Genomic DNA, 23,483 nt, shown 5'->3' with positions numbered 1-23,483 from the left:
CGAATTTGAATCCAACACCAATCAAAACGAAAAGACATGAAAATAGTGAACTAGTAATATAGATACAAACATATACAGTAATTGTGCATGTGAGGACCAACATGCACGGATATGCATGCATGAATGTACCAACTGGAATCTAAATTTGTACACATACTTTCATACATGTGTCTGCAGAACTCCATCCATAAATAAACCCCTCTGCTTGCACACACACATGCAGTATGCGTACATGTCATGTGCAAGTACTCTATAGACCATAATTGAGATAATAAATCCGCAGTACCAAGAAATAGACTCAGTTATAGGCTAGGCAAAGCAAGGAGATGGTCATAAGAAATGTAAAACATAAAACAGTTCCTATATTATTCCTACTTTATTAATTTTCTTTATCTGTTTGGTAACAAGACAAGACACCTTTACAGTTTAAGTAAAGCAGAGCAGAAGAAAACAAACAGCCCAACAGTAGGCACATTATGGGCCTGTCGAGGTAAACAGGATGTCCTGCCAGCTCTGCTGCAGCAGGCGAGGCGCCGTGTGCATCTCAGGAGTTTTTCTTTATGAGTGCTGGAGCAGAAGCAGGAGTGAACATCTTGTGAATATAAAGTCATGTAATATTTTCCGTGATAGATACCCTCGCATGAAGTCTGGCATTCATTCTCAGAACTTTCTGATGGCCACCAAGTGAACCAGTTTTTGGCGTTATTAAAGTGCCACGAGGTGTTTGATGGATGGTTCGCCGCATGTGCACTATGTACTTGTACTTTCTGTTCATTTGATCCTATCTCTTTCATTAAATGTAACTGACTGGCTATGAAACAATGAAGAAAGTCTGGGAGTGTCAGAGTTTTTTTTTAAACCTGGCGATACAGTAGGTGACCACAGATGTTTGTAAAATTCTGGGAATTCACAAGTTCTCAAAAAAGTGTTTTCCTGAATTTGCCTGAATGTAAGTTTGCTCCCTGAGTTTAATGATGTTCACAAACGTCTCCGTTGTGGAGCGGTCTGGTGCAGTCTGGTCTGTTTAACGGCTTGGATGATGGTTATAGTAGCACTTTGACTTGCCCAGTTCTGTCTGAATTTCTCACAATGATCAAAGTAGTGTAGTCGTAGCTGTGTTGTCTTAAAACTATCCTCGTGAAATGGAAATCAAGGAGCAACTTCACTCATATTGCACAGTGGAAAAAATAATTATGGATTACATCTCTATGGAAAACGTCTCCGCCTCTGTTAAACACACTGCAGCAGAGTCCAACTCCATCTGGTTCTCATTCATTTTTTACAAATATGCTTCCATCTGTCTTTTTATTTGTATTTACATATTTTTCGCCTGTCCACCAATCATAATTTGAACACGCTCACATCTATATCCACACCTCCATTAAAACTCACATACCTGTCCATACGTACATGCAGTACAAACAAACATAAAGAGGGGAGAAAACAGAAAATATCTTGTAGAAAAATCAATAATGATAGTAATGATTATGATGTATTTATTTGCAGTGTGATGTGACTTGAATATCCATCCATCCAACCAGTCATGCATTGTCTTCTGCTTATTCGGGGCTGTGCTGTGGTGGCAGCAGGCTAAGCAGGGTATTCCAGACATCCCTCTCACTTTTTTTCCAGCTTCTCCCGAGGAATCCCAAGAATCCCAAGGTCTTCCCAGATCAGATGCGATATGTAATCCCTCCAGCGAGTTCTGGGTCTACCCTGGGGCCTCCTTCCAATTGGGAGTGCCTGGAAAAACTCCAAACTAAGGTGCCAAAACCTTTCGAGGTGAATGAGCTCTACTCTGGGCTCTTTCCAGAAGTTAAAGATTCTCATCTCTAAGGCAGAGTCCAGCCAGCCTATGGAGGACCTACTTTTTTCTGCCTGTAACTGCAATCTCAATCCTTTGGTCACTACTCACAGCTAGGTGAGGGTTGAAACAAAGGTCGGCTGGTAAAGCTTTGCTTTCTTGCTCGGCTCCCTCTTCATCATGGTCTGGTACAACGCCTGCATTACTGCTGACACCGCACCAATCTGCCTGTCCACCTCACTGCCCATTTTCCCGTCACTCGCGAACAAGTTCCCAAGATACTCAAACTCCCTTACTTGGGGCTGCTGCTCACTCCCAACCCTCATGGGGCAATCGAGTGTTTGTCAGCAGTGAACCAGGCCTCAGACTGGGAGATGCTGACTCTCTTCTCTGCTGCTTTACACTTGGCTGAAAACTGCCCTGGTGCATGATGAAGGTCATCATCTGATGATGCCAACAGAACCACATTATCTGCAAAAAGCAGAGATGCAGTTCTGAGGTTGCCAAAGCAGAGACTCTCCTCACCACGACTGCACCTTGTGATCTTGTCCATGAATATCACCAATAGGAATGTTATTATTGCTACTGGAGGAAGCAGTGGTGGCAGCATTAGTATTAGCATTTGTGCACTTTAATTTAAATAGTAATCTTTTTTTAACTTAAAAATTTTCCCCCTTTATTTATTTATTTATTTATCTCCCTTCCTTTGCCTGCTCTTAGTACTCATGCACACACACACTCAAACACAACCGCGTATGTGAAAACATGACGGCTGAGATCACCCTGTTCTGTTGTTCCCTGACGAAATGTTGTTCACTGGCCTGCATTCAATGTTCCTGTGTTCCTCTTGTTGTTCGGTTAGTGCTTTGTCTTTTGTCTTGCGATGAAAAAACAGTGTTGCCTTTGTCATGGCTGTCTAAAGTTCATATTTGAACACAACAAGTTCTCAGCGGCGTCCCTGGTTTCCCGCCATAGTAGAAAAACTCTAAAACTCTTATGAACACCGAACACCTCCAAAAATTTCCACAAATTGGATTTTCATACAGCAGATTGTGACATCCAAAATCTTATTATTTCAAAAGCACATACAACTACAGATAAAGATGCCTGGGTTACCTTTTTTTATAGTCTGCTAGTAATATGGCTCTATGGTTGGCAGTATTTGTCTGTCAGACGGTCGATCCACCACTTTGATCCAGACCTTAATGTCTCAACAGCTGTTGGATGGATTGCAATTAAATTTTGTACATACATTCATAGTTACCAGGTGATTAATCTCAATGACTTTGGTGATCCCTTCACTTTTCCTCTAGCGCCACCATTAGGTTGATATTAGTGGTTTAGACTGATATGTTTCAACAGCTATTGGATGTATGTATAAATGAATAAGATTTCGTGTCAGCCACTTCGTGTTTTGTGCTTGCATGCTAATGGTAAACAATAAACACTACCTGCTAAAGATCAGCATGTTAGCATTTTCATTGTTAGCATTTTAGCATGCTGATGTCAGTGTTGAGCTCATAGTATGGTTCATAGACTACAGGCGCTAGCATGTGTGTAGACTCTTTCCTCTTGTTATTTTATTTAAACTTTGGAAATTACTGCCTAAATATTACACCTGAACATAAGCACACAATAACCTACTTGAGCTGTACCCGGAGCTCTTATTTCTCGGAGTTGTGCAGCTTCATGGCTTGTCTTCGAAAGATAAATTATTTATAATTGTATCAGTATTTCCCCAATTGTGTGAACTCTCTTCCTCTTCCTATCTGATTCTGACTCCCACTGATAGAGGAAATGCTGCCTGGAGGCGGGTGACTAATGCTGTTGATAGTCTGCCAAGGCTGTTAAGATTAGTTTAGCACTGAAACAGTCATTAGTAATATTTTTCCTCAGTTGATGTGATTTGATTGCAACATGCTGCATTCCTCCAAATCAGACTGATAAATGTTTAGAACACCTTCAAATCTAAATGTCTAACAAAGCTGATTGACTCTCAGCTGGTTTAAGTGGTTGACTAACAACAAACCAGTTTTCAGTGGAGCTTTTCTGGATATCTACAGGTGACTGTGGGGCCTTACAGCACAGAACACCAGATAACATGGTAAACGTCACAAAGTAATAAACTGCCTGTATGCTGGTGCACAGTGCATTCACAAATCAGGACTGAAAGTAGCTAGTACCAAAGTTTAAACAGTTCTTTTGAAGCTGCAGTACAACTACTTTCCATGACAGAGCTTAAAAATACAGAAGAGTTTGTGTGGGTTTGAAGAGCGAGTCATCCTTTCACTGCACAAATTGAAGTGTCACCAGACTATAAGTCTGCTGGAAATACTGAACAAATGTATTTATTTATTTGGAGAATTACAGCTTAGCAACAGCAATAGTATCAGCCACCAAACATCCAGATCAGTTTAACACTAATTATGTGACTAACTGTTATGACAGGCAATCATCTTTGTAGAAAGCTCAAACTGAAGATTCTTTTTCTGAAATTACAGTGCTGTTCACTTTCCAAACAGCTGCAGAGCCAATCAGCAAATAGTTGCCACAATTAACTTTTTGTCTCACCAGCTAAGGGGACTGTGAATATGAATATTTGTTACTTGCCAAAATACCATGCCATTACCAGGCCTTTTCTGTTTGGGTCCCTCAGCTGCTGAAGGAGATCATGGAAGCTAACACACTGTCTTCTTTCAAGTCACTTTCAAAAACTCAAATCTTAAATTTGTTTTTTATTGATTTTGCTGTTTGCTCTATTGCTTTTACTGTTTGTTTGATTCTTGTTTGGTGTATAAAAAGCGATATATAAACCAGGGTATCGGGCGATTGTTACAATGCACTTTGCAGATTAAGGGCTTATTTAAAGAATAAGATCTGTTATAGATTGTACTAACAAATTTATAAATTCATTAAAATTAGCCCCACCTCAACCTGCTACAACATTAAATTACTGCTTATAAAGTAGTGCATCGTTAAGAATCAAAATAATCCAATAATAATATACCAATGACACAAGGATAATATAATAGTGACAGAGGCTATTCTGTTGTAAAATTATTATCTATCTATCTATTAACTAAGCTATTATCACTAAAGTGCAAGACCTGGATTATTAGCTAGCTCTAATCAGACAAGATGTGGCTGGACAGTGGACAACTTGGACATGAAGACGGTGGACTTAAGCAGGATGCAAACGGGACTTTTGTGCGCATGCGCAATGCTAGAAAACAAGGAAGTAGATTTCGATCATGAAAGCGGTGTAGATGTGGCGCCGCGGAGGAGCAGTCTGCTCTCCATAACAACATTTTACAGCGTTCGTTATACCTCAAGTAAAGGTAAAAGAGGAACGAGGAGAAAGGAGTTTTACATTGTTGTAAGTCGTATTCGTGCGTGTCATGCCACGTTAGCTAGCTTTAAGAAGCTAACGTTAATGCTGAAGCTCATTAGGTAATTAAGAGTGTTAGTTAACCACAGCTAAGCACAGCACAGTTAACCCACATAACTTGGCAGCTCACTCAGCAGTGAATATCTTCATTTTTGCTTGTTTTCCGGACAAAGACCTCAGCTACATGATGTTATTAATGCACGGAAGCTACTAACGTTCAGTTGTTGTTGTTGTTGTTGTTGTTGTCGGTAATTAGCCACATGTAGTAGTGATTTAGATCAATATGTGGAGGACTTCTGGGGATGCTGCAGAACTCTGTTCATTAACTTTCGGTTCTTTCTAGTGTTTTATTGTATACGCTTTCATTAAACGACACGACGGTAAACATGGCGCAGTGGTAAGAAAGTTCAAAAAGTATGTGCATATTTTAATGGGAGCCAGGATTTTAGATACTGCGTCGTAAGTACAAATTCCCCGAGTACAAGCCCACCATCCTAGGAAGTTTCCAAACCTCTTTGATTGTTTGTTGTGTATCTCTTAATTTTCAAATACCTCCCCTTAACTGTAGCTCTGGTATAAAAATGCTAGATCCCTGTATTGTATATGGATTGTTTAAAAATTGCAACTGTACCTCCTCAGGTTGTAAAAACCCTCAAATTCCCTGAAACTGCACCGAGCACATGACAGTGGCAGCTGCAGCCCTGAAGGGACACACAGTGAAATGTAACTAAATATTTAATACATGTTCTGATGTTGTCACACTGCCAGAATTTTAAACTTTGCAGCAGCATTGTACTCGCTACAATGCTGCAATACCATGGCAAAAAAAACAAAAAGTCTGTTAGTGGTGTCAGGATAGAGGGGCTGATTCTCTTCCCCGTTATTTCATCCGTGCAGCCCAAGGCTGAAAATGTAATTGTAGATCTGTTTGGTTTGTAGCTTTGGTGCTTTTGATGGTAGTGAACGCATAATTAGTGGCGAAGGTATCGTTTTAATCATGCGGTATTGGAAGTTTTTCAATTATCAATACTTTTGAGAACCTTAACATGTTCACATGCATAGTATAATTTTGCAAAGTACAGACAGGTGAAAAGTTAAAGGAAAATCCTGCATAAATGAGTGAAACATATTGAACGCAGATGATTCCACACAGGGCACCAGGGCTCATTGAATGGTTAGATGAGTATGAAAACCATGTCACTACATCTCAATCCAATGGAGCACCTATGGGCAGCGAGTTATCAGTGCTCTCCACCACCATCATCAACATAAAAAAAAAAAAAACAGGGAATATCTTTTTGGAAGAATGCTGTTCATCATCACTGTGGAGGTCCAGAAACGGATCTATCATAAGCAGCAGTGATGCTGCTCTGCAGGGTCTTGGTGGATCAACACCTTACTATGATGATGGTTCTTTGTCATCCATCTCCTCACTGTAGCTTTTGTTGAATATGTTGAAAACTGAATACGAAAGAACAGATGCAACAAAATCAACATCATCTGAACATTCTAGTGCAAAAGTGTTTGCACAAAAGGTTCTGCCTCCCCCTCTGAAAGCAGTCCAGATGAATATTAATGAATACTCCCACATATCTGTAGTTTTGTTTTTCTCAGATATTATAGGGACCTCGTAAACGCTCTTCTCCATTTTTGCTCAATCCACAGTATTCCCTTGTTGCAGTAAGTGCTGGAACTTCACAACAACTATAACCTGGAGCTTTCTTCACCACAGAAGCTCTGTGGCGAGTTGATGTGACAGCTGCTAGCACAATAACAGAAAGCTCCTCCATACTCTTGTTGAAGCAGGAACAGCAGTTTTTATCCATGGATTTAGTCTCCTGTGGGGGTTTCAAGTGCACGGATGCACAGAGCCAAAATCTTCGAAAACTTTGGCCTTGAGCAGGATCACATCACATGTGGAGTCACACTCTGTGTGTGGACACCAGTGATAATCTGTTAATGTATGAGTAAGCTGTTTTCATTAATGTTGACTGGTTTGTGTGGAAGAAATACAAGAAACAGTAGTATAAACAGCAGTACCCATCATGGCTGAAAAAGTGCTAGATTAATAAAATTTTTTTCTCATCAGAAAAATATTTGACAAATGATTATTTCCCTGCTGTGTGCTTATAGGATACATGAAAGGTGGGAAAAAGCATCTTAAGAACCAGATGTCCCTTTTCTGAGCAGGTTTAGGAGAAAATCAGAAGGATCAGAAGGTCCCCAAAACACTCACAGTGTGCTGCAGAGACACTCAATGACCTCACCCTTCATTAAACAGTGAAAAATGAATGTTCACTGGCAAGTTGTGTCAGACGCTGACTAAAAATGTCTTACATTCTCATGGAAAAGTGACATTGTGGAAATGAAAAGTGAGGATCTTCTCTTCACGAACCACTTAGTCTGTCTGAGATTTTCATTTGAGTCACCTTATAGAAGGTGTACCGTAGCCTTTTTAAAACGGCTTAAAGCAGGGTTGTATGGCAGTATATGTCCTTAAACAATATAATTTTGGCTACTGTGAGAGATTTCGACTTACTGTTAACACTGTGGTAGATATAACCACCAAGAAATCTAAGTTACCAAAGATTTCTGGTTCTAAATCAACGAGCAGCAAGCAGTACATTGTTATACTGGGCCAGAAAGGAAAGATTACTGTGGAGATATTGTGGATGATTACCTCTGTGTGTCTTTCCTTCCAAACAGCTCGTGTACCACAATGAAGGCAGCTAGAAGCAACATGTTGGGTGCTGGAATATCCAACAACAAGGTCAAGTATTCACGGCTGGCAGCTGATGACGATGGTTACATAGACTTACAGGTGAGAGGCTTGATCTTCCTCTTTGGTAACTGTACATACCTGACATTGTCTCTGATGTTTCACACTGCTCTGTGGATCGTTCAGGAGCCCAGCAATCAGTAAGCCTTTTAGTACCAGAGGTAATTGATTTGAGCTAAATCCCAATGATTGATTTCCTGGAAATGTGCAGGCGCTTTATGCGATTCTACCAAAGGAGATACTCGTAGCTGCCTGCAAAAGAACGTCTGTGTGTGTGTTTGTGTCTGTTTAGTCTCTTGTGTTTATTGACCAACAATTGAACTCTTCACAGTTCAAGAGAAGCCCGCCAAAGGTCCCATACAAGGCAATTGCACTGGCAATATTCCTGTTTTTGATTGGCTCCCTCCTGATAATCTTCGGGGCTCTTCTTCTGTCAGGAACCATAAAGGTCGAGGTGAGTTTGGTCAGTTAATAAAATAAAGTCTGTTCAAATGATAAAAAACATTGACGGGTCTCAGTGTTTTCCCAGTATATAAATTGAAAAACAATTTCTTGTTCTATTGGCGAAAAGCGTGTTGTCGAGCGTGTCACATTCTCACATAATGTTTGTGTTCCTTAAAGCTGACAGTAAATACCCTGTGAGGCTTGTTCCCACAATACAAGTCTCCTGAAAATCCATTTGTGACTAAAATGTTTCTGTCTGAGCTGCCTCCCTCCTGTCTGTACTCAGTCTAATTCCTGTTGGAAGATACAGTGTTACTCTGTTCACGTTGCTACAACCCTGACTCTCAAAAAAGTTGGGCCGCTGTGTAAAACTTCGATAAAACAGAATGAGGTAGTTAGCTAATCCTTTTTGACACGTACTGTGATATGTATTAAAAATAGTATATTTAATGTTTGACCTCATCAGCCTCATTGATTTTTGAAAATATATTCTTATGCTAAATGTGACACAGCAACATGTTTCAAACAAGCTGGGGCGGGAGCAACAAAAGACTGGATATGAACACGAGAAGCTTTGTTTTGACATTTTTGTTTTTATGTGTCTAAAATGTGTCTCTGTGAAGGCAGTTTGATTAATCGAGTCTTCAGATCATCTTGGATGCACCTCGATGTTAAAAGAATAGATTTGGGAATAATTTTGGGAATTTTGCTGCTTCGCTTTGTGCTGAGAGATGGTTGAGAAAATTGATACATCTCTCATGATAGAGATCCCCTCCAGACATGTTTTAAAATGTATATGAAATACTCTACTTTGAATAATAATTAATGTCTGATTTGGTTTTTCCACAAAACATTGCAGTTATCTTGTTAAAATCCTTAAAATGACATCTGCTCTTTCTGCCTTATGTATAATTCCAGAATCTATGAATATGTAATTATTTTCCGTTTCCAAAGCTTAACTGTTGGACACAACATGTCTTCTACTTCACTGAAAAGTCCATTCACAGTGTTTGTGCACAGGAGGCTTCAGGTTTCTTCATCACACCTGGTTAAATTGAATATTGGACCAGAATTGGCTTCTAAACTTGTTGTGATGTCACATATCATGCTTGTAAGCCCAGCCCTTGAAATTGGACCTTTAATGAGCACAAACTATCTAGTTTTAGCTGGCAAATGTGAAAACAACCTTCGCATTTCAAACTGCCGACTTTAAGCTATGGCCTGCAGCTGGTTAGTTTAGCTAAGCATATGTAAATGCTAGAAACAGCTAGCCTGGCCGGTGGTAACAAAATCCATTTTCCAGCCCCTCCGAAGCTCACTAATTAAGAGTAAGGAGGCAGACTTAGTTTCCCTCTGTCTCCAGTCTTTGTGCTAAGCTAAGCTAACTGGCTGCCAAACAGGCATGAGAGTGGCATCAGTATTCTCATCTAACTTGAGGCAAGAAAGTAAATAAGTGTATTTCTTAGAACTATCATTGCAGTCCAAACTTATATATACAGCACTTAAATTATTTATTTTTAGCTCTCATGATGATTGTGTGGGTACTAATATTGTATAGAAAAGATTATGGTTAAGGTTTCCTTCCTCCAGTTATCGGATCCTGCACAGTTCCTGAGTTTCAGTCCTAATACTGTTAGATGCCTAAATTTGAGGACAGTAAATGTGTTTTTCTGCAAAAGGTTTTTTCATTGTTAAATGATTAAAAATGCATTGCTGTCTAAACATACGCAGCCACACTCAACATTCAGCATTTTGATTTAAATCAGGAACTATTTGATCAAAGAATAGAGCGAGTAAGTAAATAGAATAAGTAAACAAGACAGTTAATCTGATGAGACATCCTCCAACAGCTTTCAGCACTTGACAGTTTTCGACACTCTGTGCTACAGCACGTAAACATTTCAGTCAGTTTCAAAAAAGTATTGTGTTGTGACACCCAGAGAGCCAACACAGCCGCCAAAATTTCAACTCAAGCAGTAATTAAAACACTCAGGCTGCTGTTAATCTTACCTTCAAACAGTTGTATTGAACAGTTGTCTTGACATTTTATTGCCTCGCTGCCAGTTTTTCTTTCTGCCGCTGCGTGCTTTTCCTGGCCGTGATGGGTTTGTGTGTGTTTGAATATAACTAATGGTTTTGATGTCTTATACCTTATTGAGTGCCAATTTTTGGTGGATCCCCTGCTGTGGTTTCTGCTTCCTTAATTCATGACTCCATGTGGGAGATGACAGAGTCTGCACATATTATATGTGTAATTGTCAGTAGGAGGTTAATGTTGATGTTTTTCGAGTGTACAGATTGTGTTTGCAGAAAATTTGATCTGACATGAAGGCAGCATCAGAGTATTTAAGACGTCTGCTTGCCAATTAGCCCACACGAGTTAGAGTAGCATATCTAATACTGCAAATTACACAAGGTTCAAGCGATAGATAATGGAAAGGGATGCTGGCAGGCAGGTGATGTTGCAAGAAGTTGTAATGAGTTTTGGGTTCAAAGAATATGGTTGAGTAGTTTTGTGGTTGCAGCTGTACGTGTGTGCATTAGACAACAGCGTTTCTGGTGAACTCGAATTATATCAAGGCCTTAAACACTGAAAATAAATTTTGAGCACAGTCAACCACTGCAGTGGCAAGTAAAAGGAAAATGAAGTGAACTCTTCAGTTTAACTTCATATTAATAGTGCTAATAACAATTCACCTTTTCAAAAGTCACATTTTAATCTAAAGAATAAAAAAACAGGTTGTTAAAAAAGAAAAGAAAATCCTAACAAAGGTCAGCTTACTAGCTTTTTCCGAAGCTTTCATCTGCATCACATGGTCTTCATTACTGGATGGAGTTTGCGCAGTTCCTGTGTAGATGGCTATTATGTCATCACTTGGAGCTGCATTCAAGTGATGACAAGTGACTACATCTGATGAAGACTCTGAGATGTGGTTGAAGCTTGTAAATAAAAAAAAAAAACAGCAAGTGAAGATTTTTTTGTCTAACTACTGAAAGATATATTTTAATGTATATGTAGATTGTTTTATATCTTTTTTGTCTTTTAGGTAAAATTGACCCTTTACAAACCACATCACATACATCTGAATGGATGCTGTACAGGACTCAGACAAACATGTTTAAGATGCTTGCAGTTAAAATAAGATGAGACCCAATGGCCAATGCAGCAGTGCACCTTAAAAAAAAACAAAACAAAACAAAAAAAAAACAGTGAGAGTGCTACAGGCACTCAGTGCACAAGACTGCCATCTGGTGGTGAAATAAAACACTTCACTTGGTGTTGATGCAACTGCCTGTGCCTCCTGGTGGTAAGCCACTCTGTATATTGAATGACATGATGATTTGCATGAAACCAGACCTCAGACAGATGAAGTCATCACGTCTGCGAGCCTCCCGCACCCCCTTTTCATTCAGAGGGTGTTTACATCATGCTGGCAGACGATGTGTAGATAAGTATGTTAAAGCCCACTGAGCACATTAAACACACTGATGCTTCCTCCAGCATCTCATTGCCAGCTGCGGTACTTTAGTATATAATGTTTGTGATTGAATATCAAGTCTGACACGCACCAAAAGTAAATCTGATGTTCCCAAGCTTTTTGGCTTGTATACCCTAGTACATAGAAATTTCTACTTAACTTTCATCACAGGTCCTTGTTGTTTTCAGCATCCAGGCCGCACCATTCCTGTCATCATCATAGGGCTACTTGTTTTCCTTCCTGGATTTTATCATTTGAGAATCGCCTACTACGCCGCCAAGGGTTACCGGGGCTACTCCTACGACGACATCCCAGATTTTGGCGACTGAGCCATATGACAGCTGCTGATTGGCGGAGAATCCCCTCCTTTTGCCACACTGTATCCTGAGACTGTCGCCTGCTGTTTACTTTGAGTTTCTGAACATATGTAAGAAATACGGCAAAACTTTTATCCCTGTCCTGCCATGGAGACTCGTGTTTGTTCACAGGTGCAGGATTTGAACTGTTTTGCACATGTTTTTCTATAATTCTGTGTTTATTGGCTGCTCTCTGATGTATTATTCTCCACACAAAAGCTTGACAAAGCTTCGAGGCTTTTTTACAGTATATATTCAAGAACACGAACACTCGCCAGACCAGCTGCTTGCGTGCAACAGGACAACAACGTGTTGCTGATGTACAATACTCAGCACTCATTCAAGCCGTGATAACACAGCATTTTTTAGAGTACACAGATGCCTTTAACTTAACTACTGCTTGAAGGTCCGTGACCGGGATGACTGGGGATCTTAGTGTTCTTCACACAGCTGCACTGCTGTGTATCTTAAACCAATATTTCTTTGTGACTATAGCCTGTATGATATCATGAAAAGCTCAGGGGGGCTATATTTCTCCTGAAGTATTATATTTTATCCAAAGATAGATGAATACTTTGTTGAAGAAAAGTATATTTTTGAATGGGAATGTATTACTTTCTGTCTGAAGTACTGCTGTTTGTGCATATTCATTTAGCTTTGAATATCAAAGAAAGATGTTTTTTGTACATACATTTGCTTGATTTATGAAATAAAAGTAGAAATCTGGAAACTGAAGTGTCATAATTGTGATCCTGATGGTGAGTCCTTTTTGAGATGAGAATGTGATGTTAGGCGGTGGAGATAAATGGTGAATTAAACATTTACACAACAAAAAAACAAAACCAAAAGTTGATGAATAGAAACATGCAAAAGTACATAGAAATAAAATGATGAAGGACTTACTCCCTTGTAATTTTGTCTGTGTTCAAATAAAAAGCAAAGCAAACAAATTGACTCTAAGGTCCAACAAGTGTGACTTTGTCCCGGTTTGGCCAGCAGCATCAGGTAAAGGACACCCTCTTGTGGTTATCACCAAACTGGATGCCATCAGGGGATTAAGGGCTAAAGAATATTGCCCTTTCATCCTCTGACAGCGCAAACAACCTCCTATTAAATCTGCATTAGCTCAAACGTTAAAGGGCTTAAAGGGCTGTGGTAATAACGTATGTTTAATGTGGTTTCAGTCTTTTGACAATAACGAGAGAACAGCAGCCAGAGGAGGAGTGCTGGGAGGTGGGGGTGGACTCAGGAGCGCAGCGAGGGAGCAGCAAGGTGCGTCCATGCCTCACTGTCACCTGTACGTGAAACGAACACCTGTTGCCGGCGGGTTTTAATAAGGAAAACGCTCATATTTCAGGTGGTTTGCAGCGGCGCAGAGCAGCAGGGCCTGCGCTCAGTTGGCCGGACAGCGGCCCGGTCTCCACACGGCGCGCACTGACGCACGGGTTGGACCGAGAGGATGCGTTATTAGAAGGAAGCACCGCGGCGGCTGCCAGGAACCGAGCTACAGGTAGGATGAGTGGGAAAAACAGCGCTTAATGATTCTGAAAGTGTTTCTGACGACCAGCAGCTTTGAAAGGATGAGAAATTAATACTCTGAGCTCGTGCTGGGGAGTGCGAAATTTCCTCTCAATCCTCTGAACTGTGTCATGCATTTAAACGTCAGTAATGAAGTTTCTATGGGGGCTTTTCATTATAATGGGAACTGTGAAAGTGAACAGGGGGTCTGTGGAGCTTGGACTCAGCAGCAGCCACTTCTCAGTCAGAAGGGCCGCGTTAATCATTGACGCGGCGGCTCTCTGCTGTGTTTTCCTCTGGCATTTGTTCTTTTAATTGGTGTGGCAACCTTTGGCAGAGTTTACAGCTGTGGGTATACAGGGAAGAGATAGTGGATGTTTGGAAAAGTGCAAATTTTGCTTCAAAAAGCTGCCGCAAACAATGGCAGCTTATTAAATCCTACAAGTATTGTTTGAAAGAATATCTCACTTAGGTTTGAGCATATTTCACTCTTTATCATATATGTATACTGATGGGATGGATTTAATAGTAAATTTACTATACTATAGTACAATTTAAAAGTTACTTGAACTTTACTTAGTAGTAATTCCTCTAAGTTACGTGTATTTCATGACATTTCAGATGCAAATACTGTGCTTTTTTTTTTTTTTTGCTCCACTACATTTGTCAGGCAGCTTTATTTACCAGTTACTTTTCAGATAACAATTCTTCACTTCCTGCTCAGCGAAGCGTTTCTCCAAATTTTGTGAATTGGATTTTTGAGGTGTTTCATTACGGCTTGAGAAAATTCTCCTCCTTTTCAAGCCAACAGCAGCTATTTTAAAAACCCTGTTGGATTGGATAGAAAATGTGCCGTCGCAAAGTAGAAAACAGTGTGACAGCCCATTTCTGAGCTCGTGAGGAGTTGACTCGTTAGTGATACGTGGTTCTCACAGGACAGTCATGCTACGAACAGATGCTGGTCTTATAGACAGTGGGTGAAGGAGTTCAGATGAGCTCAATCTTTACCATCTACAGCAGAAAAATGCAACATACACATGAATGCAGCAGTAATATTGCCGATATAATAATACATCACTGACAAGCACCATTTACTGCACAATGAATACTTCATTAAGGTTAGAATGCAGACCTCTTCTCCCTTGTAGTGGAGTATTTTCACATTTACTCACGTACAGGATCTGAATAGAGCCAGAGACAGAATACGAAATCTCCTCTTTTTGTGCTGTTGATTTTGTATTAAGGCCGGTGTCTATCTTTAGTTCGCAGATTATGGGAGAGATTTTCTCATAACTTCCCCACACCAGGCTCGTGGAATCATTTCACATTCTATTTCTGGTTCGATTGAGCGTGTTAAGGTGCCAGATGGGCGCAGCTTCCCATAAGTTTACATCATCAGAGGGAGGTGAATTGAAATTCATTTTACTTTTTTTGTGAAGGACAAGAACTCGTCCGACAGCTGAAATACATGGAAGCAGTGAACACTTCAAATCTGATACTTCAAGCAGACTGAAGTAGATGCAAAACACGAGTGAGCCCATGCCAGTGTTTTTGCATGCTTTAGCCCAGTGCACTCCTCATGCGTCTGAAGCCTGCTGTAATGTTGATTTAGAATATGGTTTGAGAGGAGATTCATTCGGAAATTACTCACTGAGTCACCACTTGACGAGAATGCAACTTTGACAGGCATTAAAGGAGACACTGTGATCACCGTGATGAATTATCCATGCCCCTAAAGTCTCTACAATACTATAATGGCATGAATGGGAACAACCGAACACACTTGTAATGTCCTTTAAAGCCCCTGGAAACCTAAAAAGTTCATCATAACACTGAGAGTCATGAGCAAGTAAGCAGAAAAGTAAAAAAACATCTTTCGGTTTTCTTCAGTAAGAGTTGAACACTCAAAAACTCTGCTTCATCAGGAGTGTGTGGGTGTGGTTTGAGCAGCAGTCATTGGGTTCTGATTCAAATGTTGCTCCGTGCTGATTGGTGCACAGGTGCGTGACATCAGCCTTTTCCAAGTGAGCTCCGCCCACTTCAAACCAATGAGAAGAGCCTAGGGGCGGAAAAAAGGACAGAAAATAGAAATCTCTCATGTGAAATAAGCAACAAGTTTTGTAGCTTTGACAGAAAAGAGTGTGTTCACTCACAGGAAGAGGCTGATAGTGAAAACATATTTTCAGGCCTTTCAAGGCAAAGAATTAAAGGTAGCAGGCCAAAAGACTGCTCTCCGCTTGTCCGATGCCTTCCTAATATTGAGTTTCAGCTGTTTTTAGACAGTCGAGTTGGTCTCTTGTCTGGGAAATAACTAAGTAACTTCTAACTCGGGGCGTGGACGCAAATCATAGACTTGATGCGAGAAAATCAACATCGCTTGAACTTTTGAGTCGGAAAGGTTTGACATCCGTTCCAAAAACAACACAGAAATGTGAACTCGTGCAGCGAAAGCGCCTGTCTCCCCTGACTGCAGATATACTGTGAATCAATCTGACAGCAGCCAATCACATTGCAGGGGCTTTAGGAAAAGGTCCGTGTTGGCAGTGAAGACCAGCAGACAGACAACAGATGATACCTTAGACTATCAGGCTGACATGTAAAGACTCTGCTGCTGTCAACAAAAAACAGATGGCTACATGCAAAACATTCAGCTCAGGACTGACGAAGAATTCATCGAAATAGCTTTAAGGAGAGGAATGAATAAAAATATTAAAAATAATAATTTTTCTGGTCATTTTTTTTTTATTATGCTCACTGGATAAAAGCTGAATAAATGCAATGTAGCATAATGTTAGTCAACAAAATTGGGAGCTTAGACATGATTCTATAGGCAAGACTTGAGACAGTCTTTGCCCCATCCATGCTTTTAACCCCTGACATCTGCTCTTTTTTGTATGTGATTGAAGTGTATTTTATGGATTAAATCAACAACAAGGTAGTGGATTTCATCTGGTTTTACCTGCCTGCTCTGTGATTCATAGAAAAGATACCTCTTTATTTTCCCTTTCCTCTCTCCCCATTTCAACCTGTCCTATTTTTCTCTTAAGTGCACATCAAACCGTGCCACGCAGAGGGTTCCTATTGTGATGGGAAGCTTGTGTTAGAATTTGAAAATGGGCTTCTCTATGCCACGTGCAAGCTCCGAAAAATAAAATGTACACTTACAGAGGGCAGACAGAATAATGTAAGCACCTTGTGGAGAAGAGCTTAAGCTCTGAAGTAACTAAATCACAATAACAATTACTGCTGGAGAGCAGGTTGAATGCCAATGAGCAGCATTTTTCAGCTGCAAGAGGGGACTGGCAATCAGCACTCTGATGTGAGTTTTCAAAGCACGTCAGCTAACAGAGCTCCCCAGAGCTGCTGGAAAAAAACACAGAAACGTGTTTGCTGCGTCAAGAAGAACAGTCAGATGAAATAAGATTTGCGTGGGGAACCTTTTTCCAACCAAAGGCCATTTCAATTTTTGAAACATCCTTTGGGGGCTGTCCTTAATTATTGAGCACATATATCACATTGACCTCAGTGATGGCCAGAACGGCTTCTCATTTGGTGAGGCGTGTGATGTCAGGTGGTAGTCATGAAGATGATGATTATGCTTGCAGCTGGTTTTCCAGGTGAATCAGTCTGTCTTGAGTAGAACCGACTGTTTGCGGGACTCTGTTTTGAAAGGAACTGCTCTCAGCAGTAGGTTGCCCCAAACAGAGATGCAAACTTCAGTGCACGTCTCCTCCGAATGCGAAAATCCTCAGGACGTACACACAGCTTATAGAAGTCGAGCAGAGGGAGGCTGTTGTGCCGAGCTTTGAGCTTGTCATTGTTTTGCAGCTCAATGACTTCGTGTTGTAGGTTGTTCAGGCACATCAGCTGGCTCCACATTAAATGACACAGCAAATATGTTCAGTTTTTTTGTTTATTTTTCCTGAATCTTCTCACCAAACGCCTGAAGGAGTTTTCACACTCTGCAGCATATTCAGATGTCATAGCAGCTTTTGTTCTTGCAGAGCAGGAAAATGCAGTGTTTCCTCTTTCCAGCTGCACTTGCCAATTTCTCTTGAAATGATTTCTTATTTGAAGCAGAGAGCTGAGAAGCTGCTGGAGCTTCAGCTCTGAGAGGGGCTTGGTCACGTCCACCATGAAGGCCAAAGCACAAACATCAGGTTTTCCTTTATCTCTATGAATTACTCCAGACGAACAGACACTGTATAACAATTGTACAGCAGCAACATGGCTCTCCCTCACAAGGTTTCAGCTTCTCAGCTATTAGCTCACTGACTACAAAGCCTGCCTGCTGAACAGCGTCTCTGTCAGAATGGGGATTGTGAAAGCTGCTTTATCCGAGCGCATTTGTCCTTGTAGCTCATCCAGTTTAGCATGTTTGTAGCTGGAATGACACTCGATATTAGCCTTCTCCATCACTGTGAGCTCGTCCACGCAAACTAACTGAGACACACTGACTCCTCTTTTAGTTAAACAACAAAATAATCGTTTGTCCATTTCTCTTGGAAAGTTTCCGTTCCAATTTTCCGTTATTTTCTTTTATCACAGAAAAAGATAGTTGCTGACAGTCACTTTTTACATATTTTTATTTTTCGTGGGCCAGTTCAAACTGTCTCGCAGGCTGCATGTGGCTCAGAAGCAAGACATTTCCCACCGCTCACGTAGAGGAACTGTGTGTGTGTGTTACAGGTCTTTATTGTTTTAGGGTCAAACCTTTTGCCTTAATATTTTTGATTTCAAGTCTCAAGTCAAGCCTGTAAGAAGCTAAGTCCAATGTAAATCTTGTCTCACAGTCAGTCTCAAACCCTCAGTTTTGTCACTTAATGCCAAAAGTCAGACTGTACAGTAGAGCTGAAACTATCAGACGAATGCCCTCAAATGTGCAATAGGGAAGATTTGCTTCCTTTCTTTGTGGTCTGGGTGAATAGTTGATTCTGATTGGCTGCAGGGTGTCCATTAATTCTTGATAGTGGACACCTGCTAAGCAGTTCTAGTGAAACTATTCTACTACCATTCTAGATTAATGCGTCGGCTGCACATTATCAACCTGTATATAGATGAGTCACTGAATCAACAGAGTCGCAGTCAAAGCCTCCGGTTATAACAAATTGCAGCACATAAACATGCTGAAGCTCAATGAGTGACGTCAACTTTTCTTTCAACCTATTTGGAGAACATGACAACTTTTATGACTGGGTGCTGAAAGAGAAGAGACTTGAAGAGAAAAGCGACACAAGTAGTTAACAGTGGGAGGATTAAATCTCATTTTCCACACTGGGTGTAGTCCTTCAGTGCCTCATCCTCTGAACACCACAGGAGCCGATTGCAAAACGCAGAAAAAATATGAAGTAAAGGTCTTATTTTTTTTTTCTTTGGCAAGTGATCGTGGTATAAGCAGGATAAAGCCCCTTGAGGTGTCTATATCGGGAATTAATGGACGATGGGGTGGCTGCCTGATTATGGACACCTCAAAGTGCATTATCCCTTACCTAAACTGAATATCTTTGTGTACAGGAGTGCTGGTCGGGCAAAACCAGCAATCTGAAGACTTCCCCCTGGGCTGCAGAAAAACACGATGGACATTTTTCACATTTTTCTGATATTCTATGGACCAAATGATTCGTTTGATCCAGCAAAAAATGTGTTTTGAGGTGTGACATTTTATACAATGTACACCTGGTGACCCATAGCGCTATGATGGAAATAGAGAAAAATATGTGCAAGAAGAGACAAGTCATCAACTCTCTTCATATCATACTCATGCCACCATGATATGTATGTGTCCATGTATTTGTGTACTCACGATGTAGTGTTGGCCAGTGTATTCTGCGTCATTTCATGCCATATTCTGATTGGTTGATTCGTACCTCTGGTGGGCAAATCTCATGGTGCGATCTGGGACCATCGCTTTGGACAGCGCAATCACTCCTTAACAGCTCTGCAGTTCCATAAGAAGCTAAAGGGGAACTCCATTGGTTACATTACATGTCATAGTGTTTACAGGTCTTTGCGAGTCCAAGGATCTGATTATTTGCCTTAAGTGATGTCACTCGAGTCAGCGTCAGTTGGAACTGGAGACTACACATTTGAAAACGAAAGAAAAAATCTAGAGTTTGGAGTCAGACAGAAGAGAGTTCACCAGACCTCTGTAGCCCGCTCCTCATCTCTGCCTGAGGCGAGCAGCTCGAGGCTGCATTAACCGCTACCAGCATGACACAGATCTCTGACAGGCCTGTCGTCAGTTGAGTTGCACTGTGGGTAATGTGGCGACAGGTTTTGACAAGGAAAAGAAATACGAGGGAGAAAAGGGATGACACGTCTGGTTCTGATGCATTGATTGTGATCCCTTTGTTGTTTTTCAAAACTGTCCACTGTGACGACGTTATTGCTAATCCGTAGAGCACGAGTTTGCTAGTTTCAACTTAAAAGCACCATTTTTCTCTTTCACATTATCTCCTCTATCCTCTTTAGGTCACAGCACATTAAGAATTTGACTTTTTTTCCCTTTAACTCTGGTCAGGGGTTAATGTCCAATTAAGCTCGCTGGCAGATACAAACAGCCTTGAAACCACCGCAGCACACCGAACAAACACGCTGCGTTTCACATTCTGTGCAGGGCACAGTCGCTGCAGCTGTGACATTATAAAGGACATGCTTTGAACACAGACACAAACAAGCCTGGACCACGGCGGGTACTTATGTGAAAGAAATGGAATTTGATTGGAAAACAAATGCACAGGAGCCCCTTTATCTTCCAGTTTCAAGTGGTGGATTAAGAGGAGGCAGAACTGCTGATAAATCTGCTACTGTGGCTCGGTCACAATTAATCAGCTGGTCCCCGTTCCTCTCCATGTGTAGATTAAAACGGCAACAACACAGAATTTCAACAGCATGCTTGTCACTGACATTTCTATTTCTGTCAGCTGATAAATCTGCGTGAGACACGGCACTTTCTTTTGTGCGCTACTGGCTCATTTATTACCGCTTCAAACATTTTCCAGAGTGCCGCGCTGTCACTGTGCTTATGTTTATGCATGTCCTCAATGTCAGAGGAAGGCAGAATGTGTCTGAGGCAAATGTCTAGAGACCATCTGTGTTGCCATGGCTGAGCGTTTCACCTGTGCAGGCCGCTTTGTTTGGCAGCTCTGAGTTTTTGGTTCAGATTTAATGACAGAAAATGTCCTGCAGCTTAACAAGATTTTATTTTTTTTTGTTTTGCCTCATATCTTACTTCTTGCTGTGTTTGCCACACTTTCCCTTCTCTTTTTCTCTCATAGCAGTTTTTTTTCATCAGTGTTGTTCCACTTTAATGCCTCGCTGTTTTTGCCAGACACACAAATAAGTCTTACCTTGTTAGAGCAATAAAACTATAACCAACATTTTTATTCATCTGTAGCTGTCTGTATTGGGACAGCAAATGCAGGGCGGAAGTGTCTGCCTGTGTTTCTTTAATCACTGACATGATGAACGTCATTATGGAGAATTCAATCCTTATCATCTCTGTTCTCGTGCGTTAACAAGAGGCAGTCGCTGCCGAATGAAGAGGAGAGCTGAGCATCTGTTCATTATGTGGCGAGCAGTGAAGTGCCGCTGCTGCTCAGTCATGGCAACAGGCAGTCTTAATTTGTGCATGTGTGTGAGCCTGTGTGCTACTCTTGCATGCGCGCCCACTGTGTGAAGATGAAGGCTCACCTTGGCCTGTCTGGCTCAGTCTCAGTAAACACTCAGTGCCTAATTCAAGTGTAATAAGTTAAAACTCTCCATTGCGCTGCTTTGCATGAAGCCTCGTGAGTGAAGGGCAGGGGACAGGCGTCCGCTGGCGTTCCAGTAGACAGCGATCACCAGACGCGCCGCGGATTGACGATTTCTTTTCGACTTTCGCTTTGATTTCGTGGAAAATCTGTGTATGCTGTGCTGTTTGCTGGAGCATGGGAGTGTGTTGGAACAAGCGCAGCAGCTGTTGACAGCCTGCGTAATTGTTTTTCACCGGTTCAGACTTTGGCCCTGCCATGAAATGAAAAAGCCCATAAAAGCCTTATGGATATGGCCTGTGCTGCTGTTGGGATGAGGGTGTGTTCATCGCTCATACTCAGGAAGTACAGACAACACAGAAGATGACAATGACAACATTTATTTGACCATAAATCTATTTAGGTCAACCATGTAGTTTATAATGGACCTTTTATCATGTGTATGCAGTATATGGAAGGTTACATACATGTAACCACAGATAGACAGAAACTAGAGCCCTCGCTGTGTCCCAAATTCAAAACACTATACAGAGCTGTAGGTAGATAGTGTGAGGCACTTGTTTGGCTGTATGTGTAGATGTTTTAATGTTACTGCAATGTCAAGGACAGATTCCTGTGATGGTGGACAATAAAGTTATGTTGGACTCTTTGTTGACATCGCACTTTTAAAGCAGGTAGCAATCAAGAAATAAATGATCATTACCAGAGCCGCTGCAACAGCCAGAAATGATACAAGCCACATGCTGTCAGTCAAGCTGGGACTTCCAATCTCAATAAGAGAACTGTTTGCCAATAGCGAGGTATTTTTTACCACAGAAATTTGTGCCTTTTCTTTAGTTGGTTCTCGTTTTATGTGCTGTCACTGGAGCTGGTGCACCTCTGCCGACAATTTCTCACGTCTCTCCTGCTGAGCTGCTCCTTACTTGTGTTGTGCCCGGAACAAAAGCGTCCTTCGACACCACAATGAAGACTTAAACAAATGGCAATCAGTATACCTGACTCTGTCGGTATGAGTTATTTTCCAGCGCTACGCTGACAGTAATAGTATATTCACTTCAGCGCTGTTCTTCACACTTCCTGTCCGCCACATTTCAGAGGGAAATGCTGTGATCGGCTCTAAAATGATCAAGTTGTAAATGTGTATTTGTACTTTGCTGTTTTCACTTAAAGTGAGACGATGTAAGTTTTGAGAGAAGCGAGAGCTCCACTGGAAAAAAAAAAAGAATTCATCAGCAATAAAACACAATGAAATACGCCGCTGCTCCAGCCTCGCCCGGTCTGGTATTTGACTGCAGCGTATGGTGGCTAATATCAGTAAACTTCAGGTAAATATAGGTGTGTAACAGACATTACTGAGACCGTTTGCTGACTTCATGACTTTCCATTGTGCTACTGTTTAATATTTTTGCAGGTATGTTGTATTGTATGGACTTCAGTTTTGTAATTGTTGTATGTGCTATTGATTATTGTCCGCAAGCCAAATCTCTCCTGGATACTTGTTTTGTCACTGCGGCGCTGTGCATGATCCGCACACTCAAAACACAGCTACAGTGTTGTGCGTGCATGGCACAGAGAGCCAGTTTCCAGCTCTGGCACACTTCTTGATGTTTGCCTTTGCGAGTGTGCGGACACGTTCGCTCGAGCGCATTTGGTCGTGGTGTTGCCACCAAAAATTAGCCGTTGCTCTGCGCTGTGTTAACTTAGCCTAATTAGTTGTTGTTATAGATGTGAGCTAAAGCGAGCGAGGCTGGGCTGGCGTGTGAATGCGGAGCTGATGTCAGCCCAGTTCCTGTCAAATCTGACCTCACTGTGTGATACCAGGACGAAGATGCAGAGGAGATGACCTCACGTCAGTATGCCGTTTACTTATTTAGGGAGCCGTTTCATACAACCCCTGCTAACTTCTACCATCGGAGGTGACGGTAAAGATGATACATGCCTTATGGAGTGTGTGTTTCTGAAAT

General features: G+C 41.2%; 1 protein-coding gene across 3 annotated transcripts; it reads left to right on the top strand.

Moving 5' to 3' along the window:
* Nucleotides 1-5,043: 5,043 nt before the first annotated feature.
* LOC121622917 (transmembrane protein 230-like) lies at nt 5,044-13,137 on the top strand. Of its 3 annotated transcripts, none has more exons than XM_041959987.1 (4): nt 5,044-5,180; nt 7,899-8,013; nt 8,303-8,425; nt 12,083-13,136. In XM_041959987.1, exons 2-4 carry the CDS (start codon nt 7,912-7,914, stop codon nt 12,221-12,223), a joined length of 366 nt encoding a protein of 121 aa, XP_041815921.1. In that variant the 5' UTR covers nt 5,044-5,180; nt 7,899-7,911; the 3' UTR covers nt 12,224-13,136. The 3 variants fall into 3 exon arrangements, with proteins under 3 accessions (XP_041815921.1, XP_041815922.1, XP_041815923.1); XM_041959988.1 differs by having other exon boundaries at nt 5,048-5,142; XM_041959989.1 differs by lacking the exon at nt 5,044-5,180 and adding an exon at nt 5,897-5,915 and having other exon boundaries at nt 12,083-13,137.
* The last annotated feature ends 10,346 nt before the right edge of the window (nt 13,138-23,483 follow it).

The sequence above is a fragment of the Chelmon rostratus genome, chromosome 19 (assembly GCF_017976325.1).
Source record: "Chelmon rostratus isolate fCheRos1 chromosome 19, fCheRos1.pri, whole genome shotgun sequence".
Lineage (NCBI taxonomy): Eukaryota > Metazoa > Chordata > Actinopteri > Chaetodontiformes > Chaetodontidae > Chelmon > Chelmon rostratus.
Note: the sequence above shows the minus strand (reverse complement) of the source record. Positions and strands in the feature narration are given on the sequence as shown.

Excerpts from the sequence above, each read along its gene's own strand:
- LOC121622917 (XM_041959989.1), top strand. The coding sequence starts at position 7,912 with ATGAAGGCAGCTAGAAGCAACATGTTGGGTGCTGGAATATCCAACAAC. Across the intron at positions 8,014-8,302 it reads ATGGTTACATAGACTTACAG|TTCAAGAGAAGCCCGCCAAA; the intron begins GTGAGAGGCTTG and ends AACTCTTCACAG. Across the intron at positions 8,426-12,082 it reads CAGGAACCATAAAGGTCGAG|CATCCAGGCCGCACCATTCC; the intron begins GTGAGTTTGGTC and ends TGTTGTTTTCAG.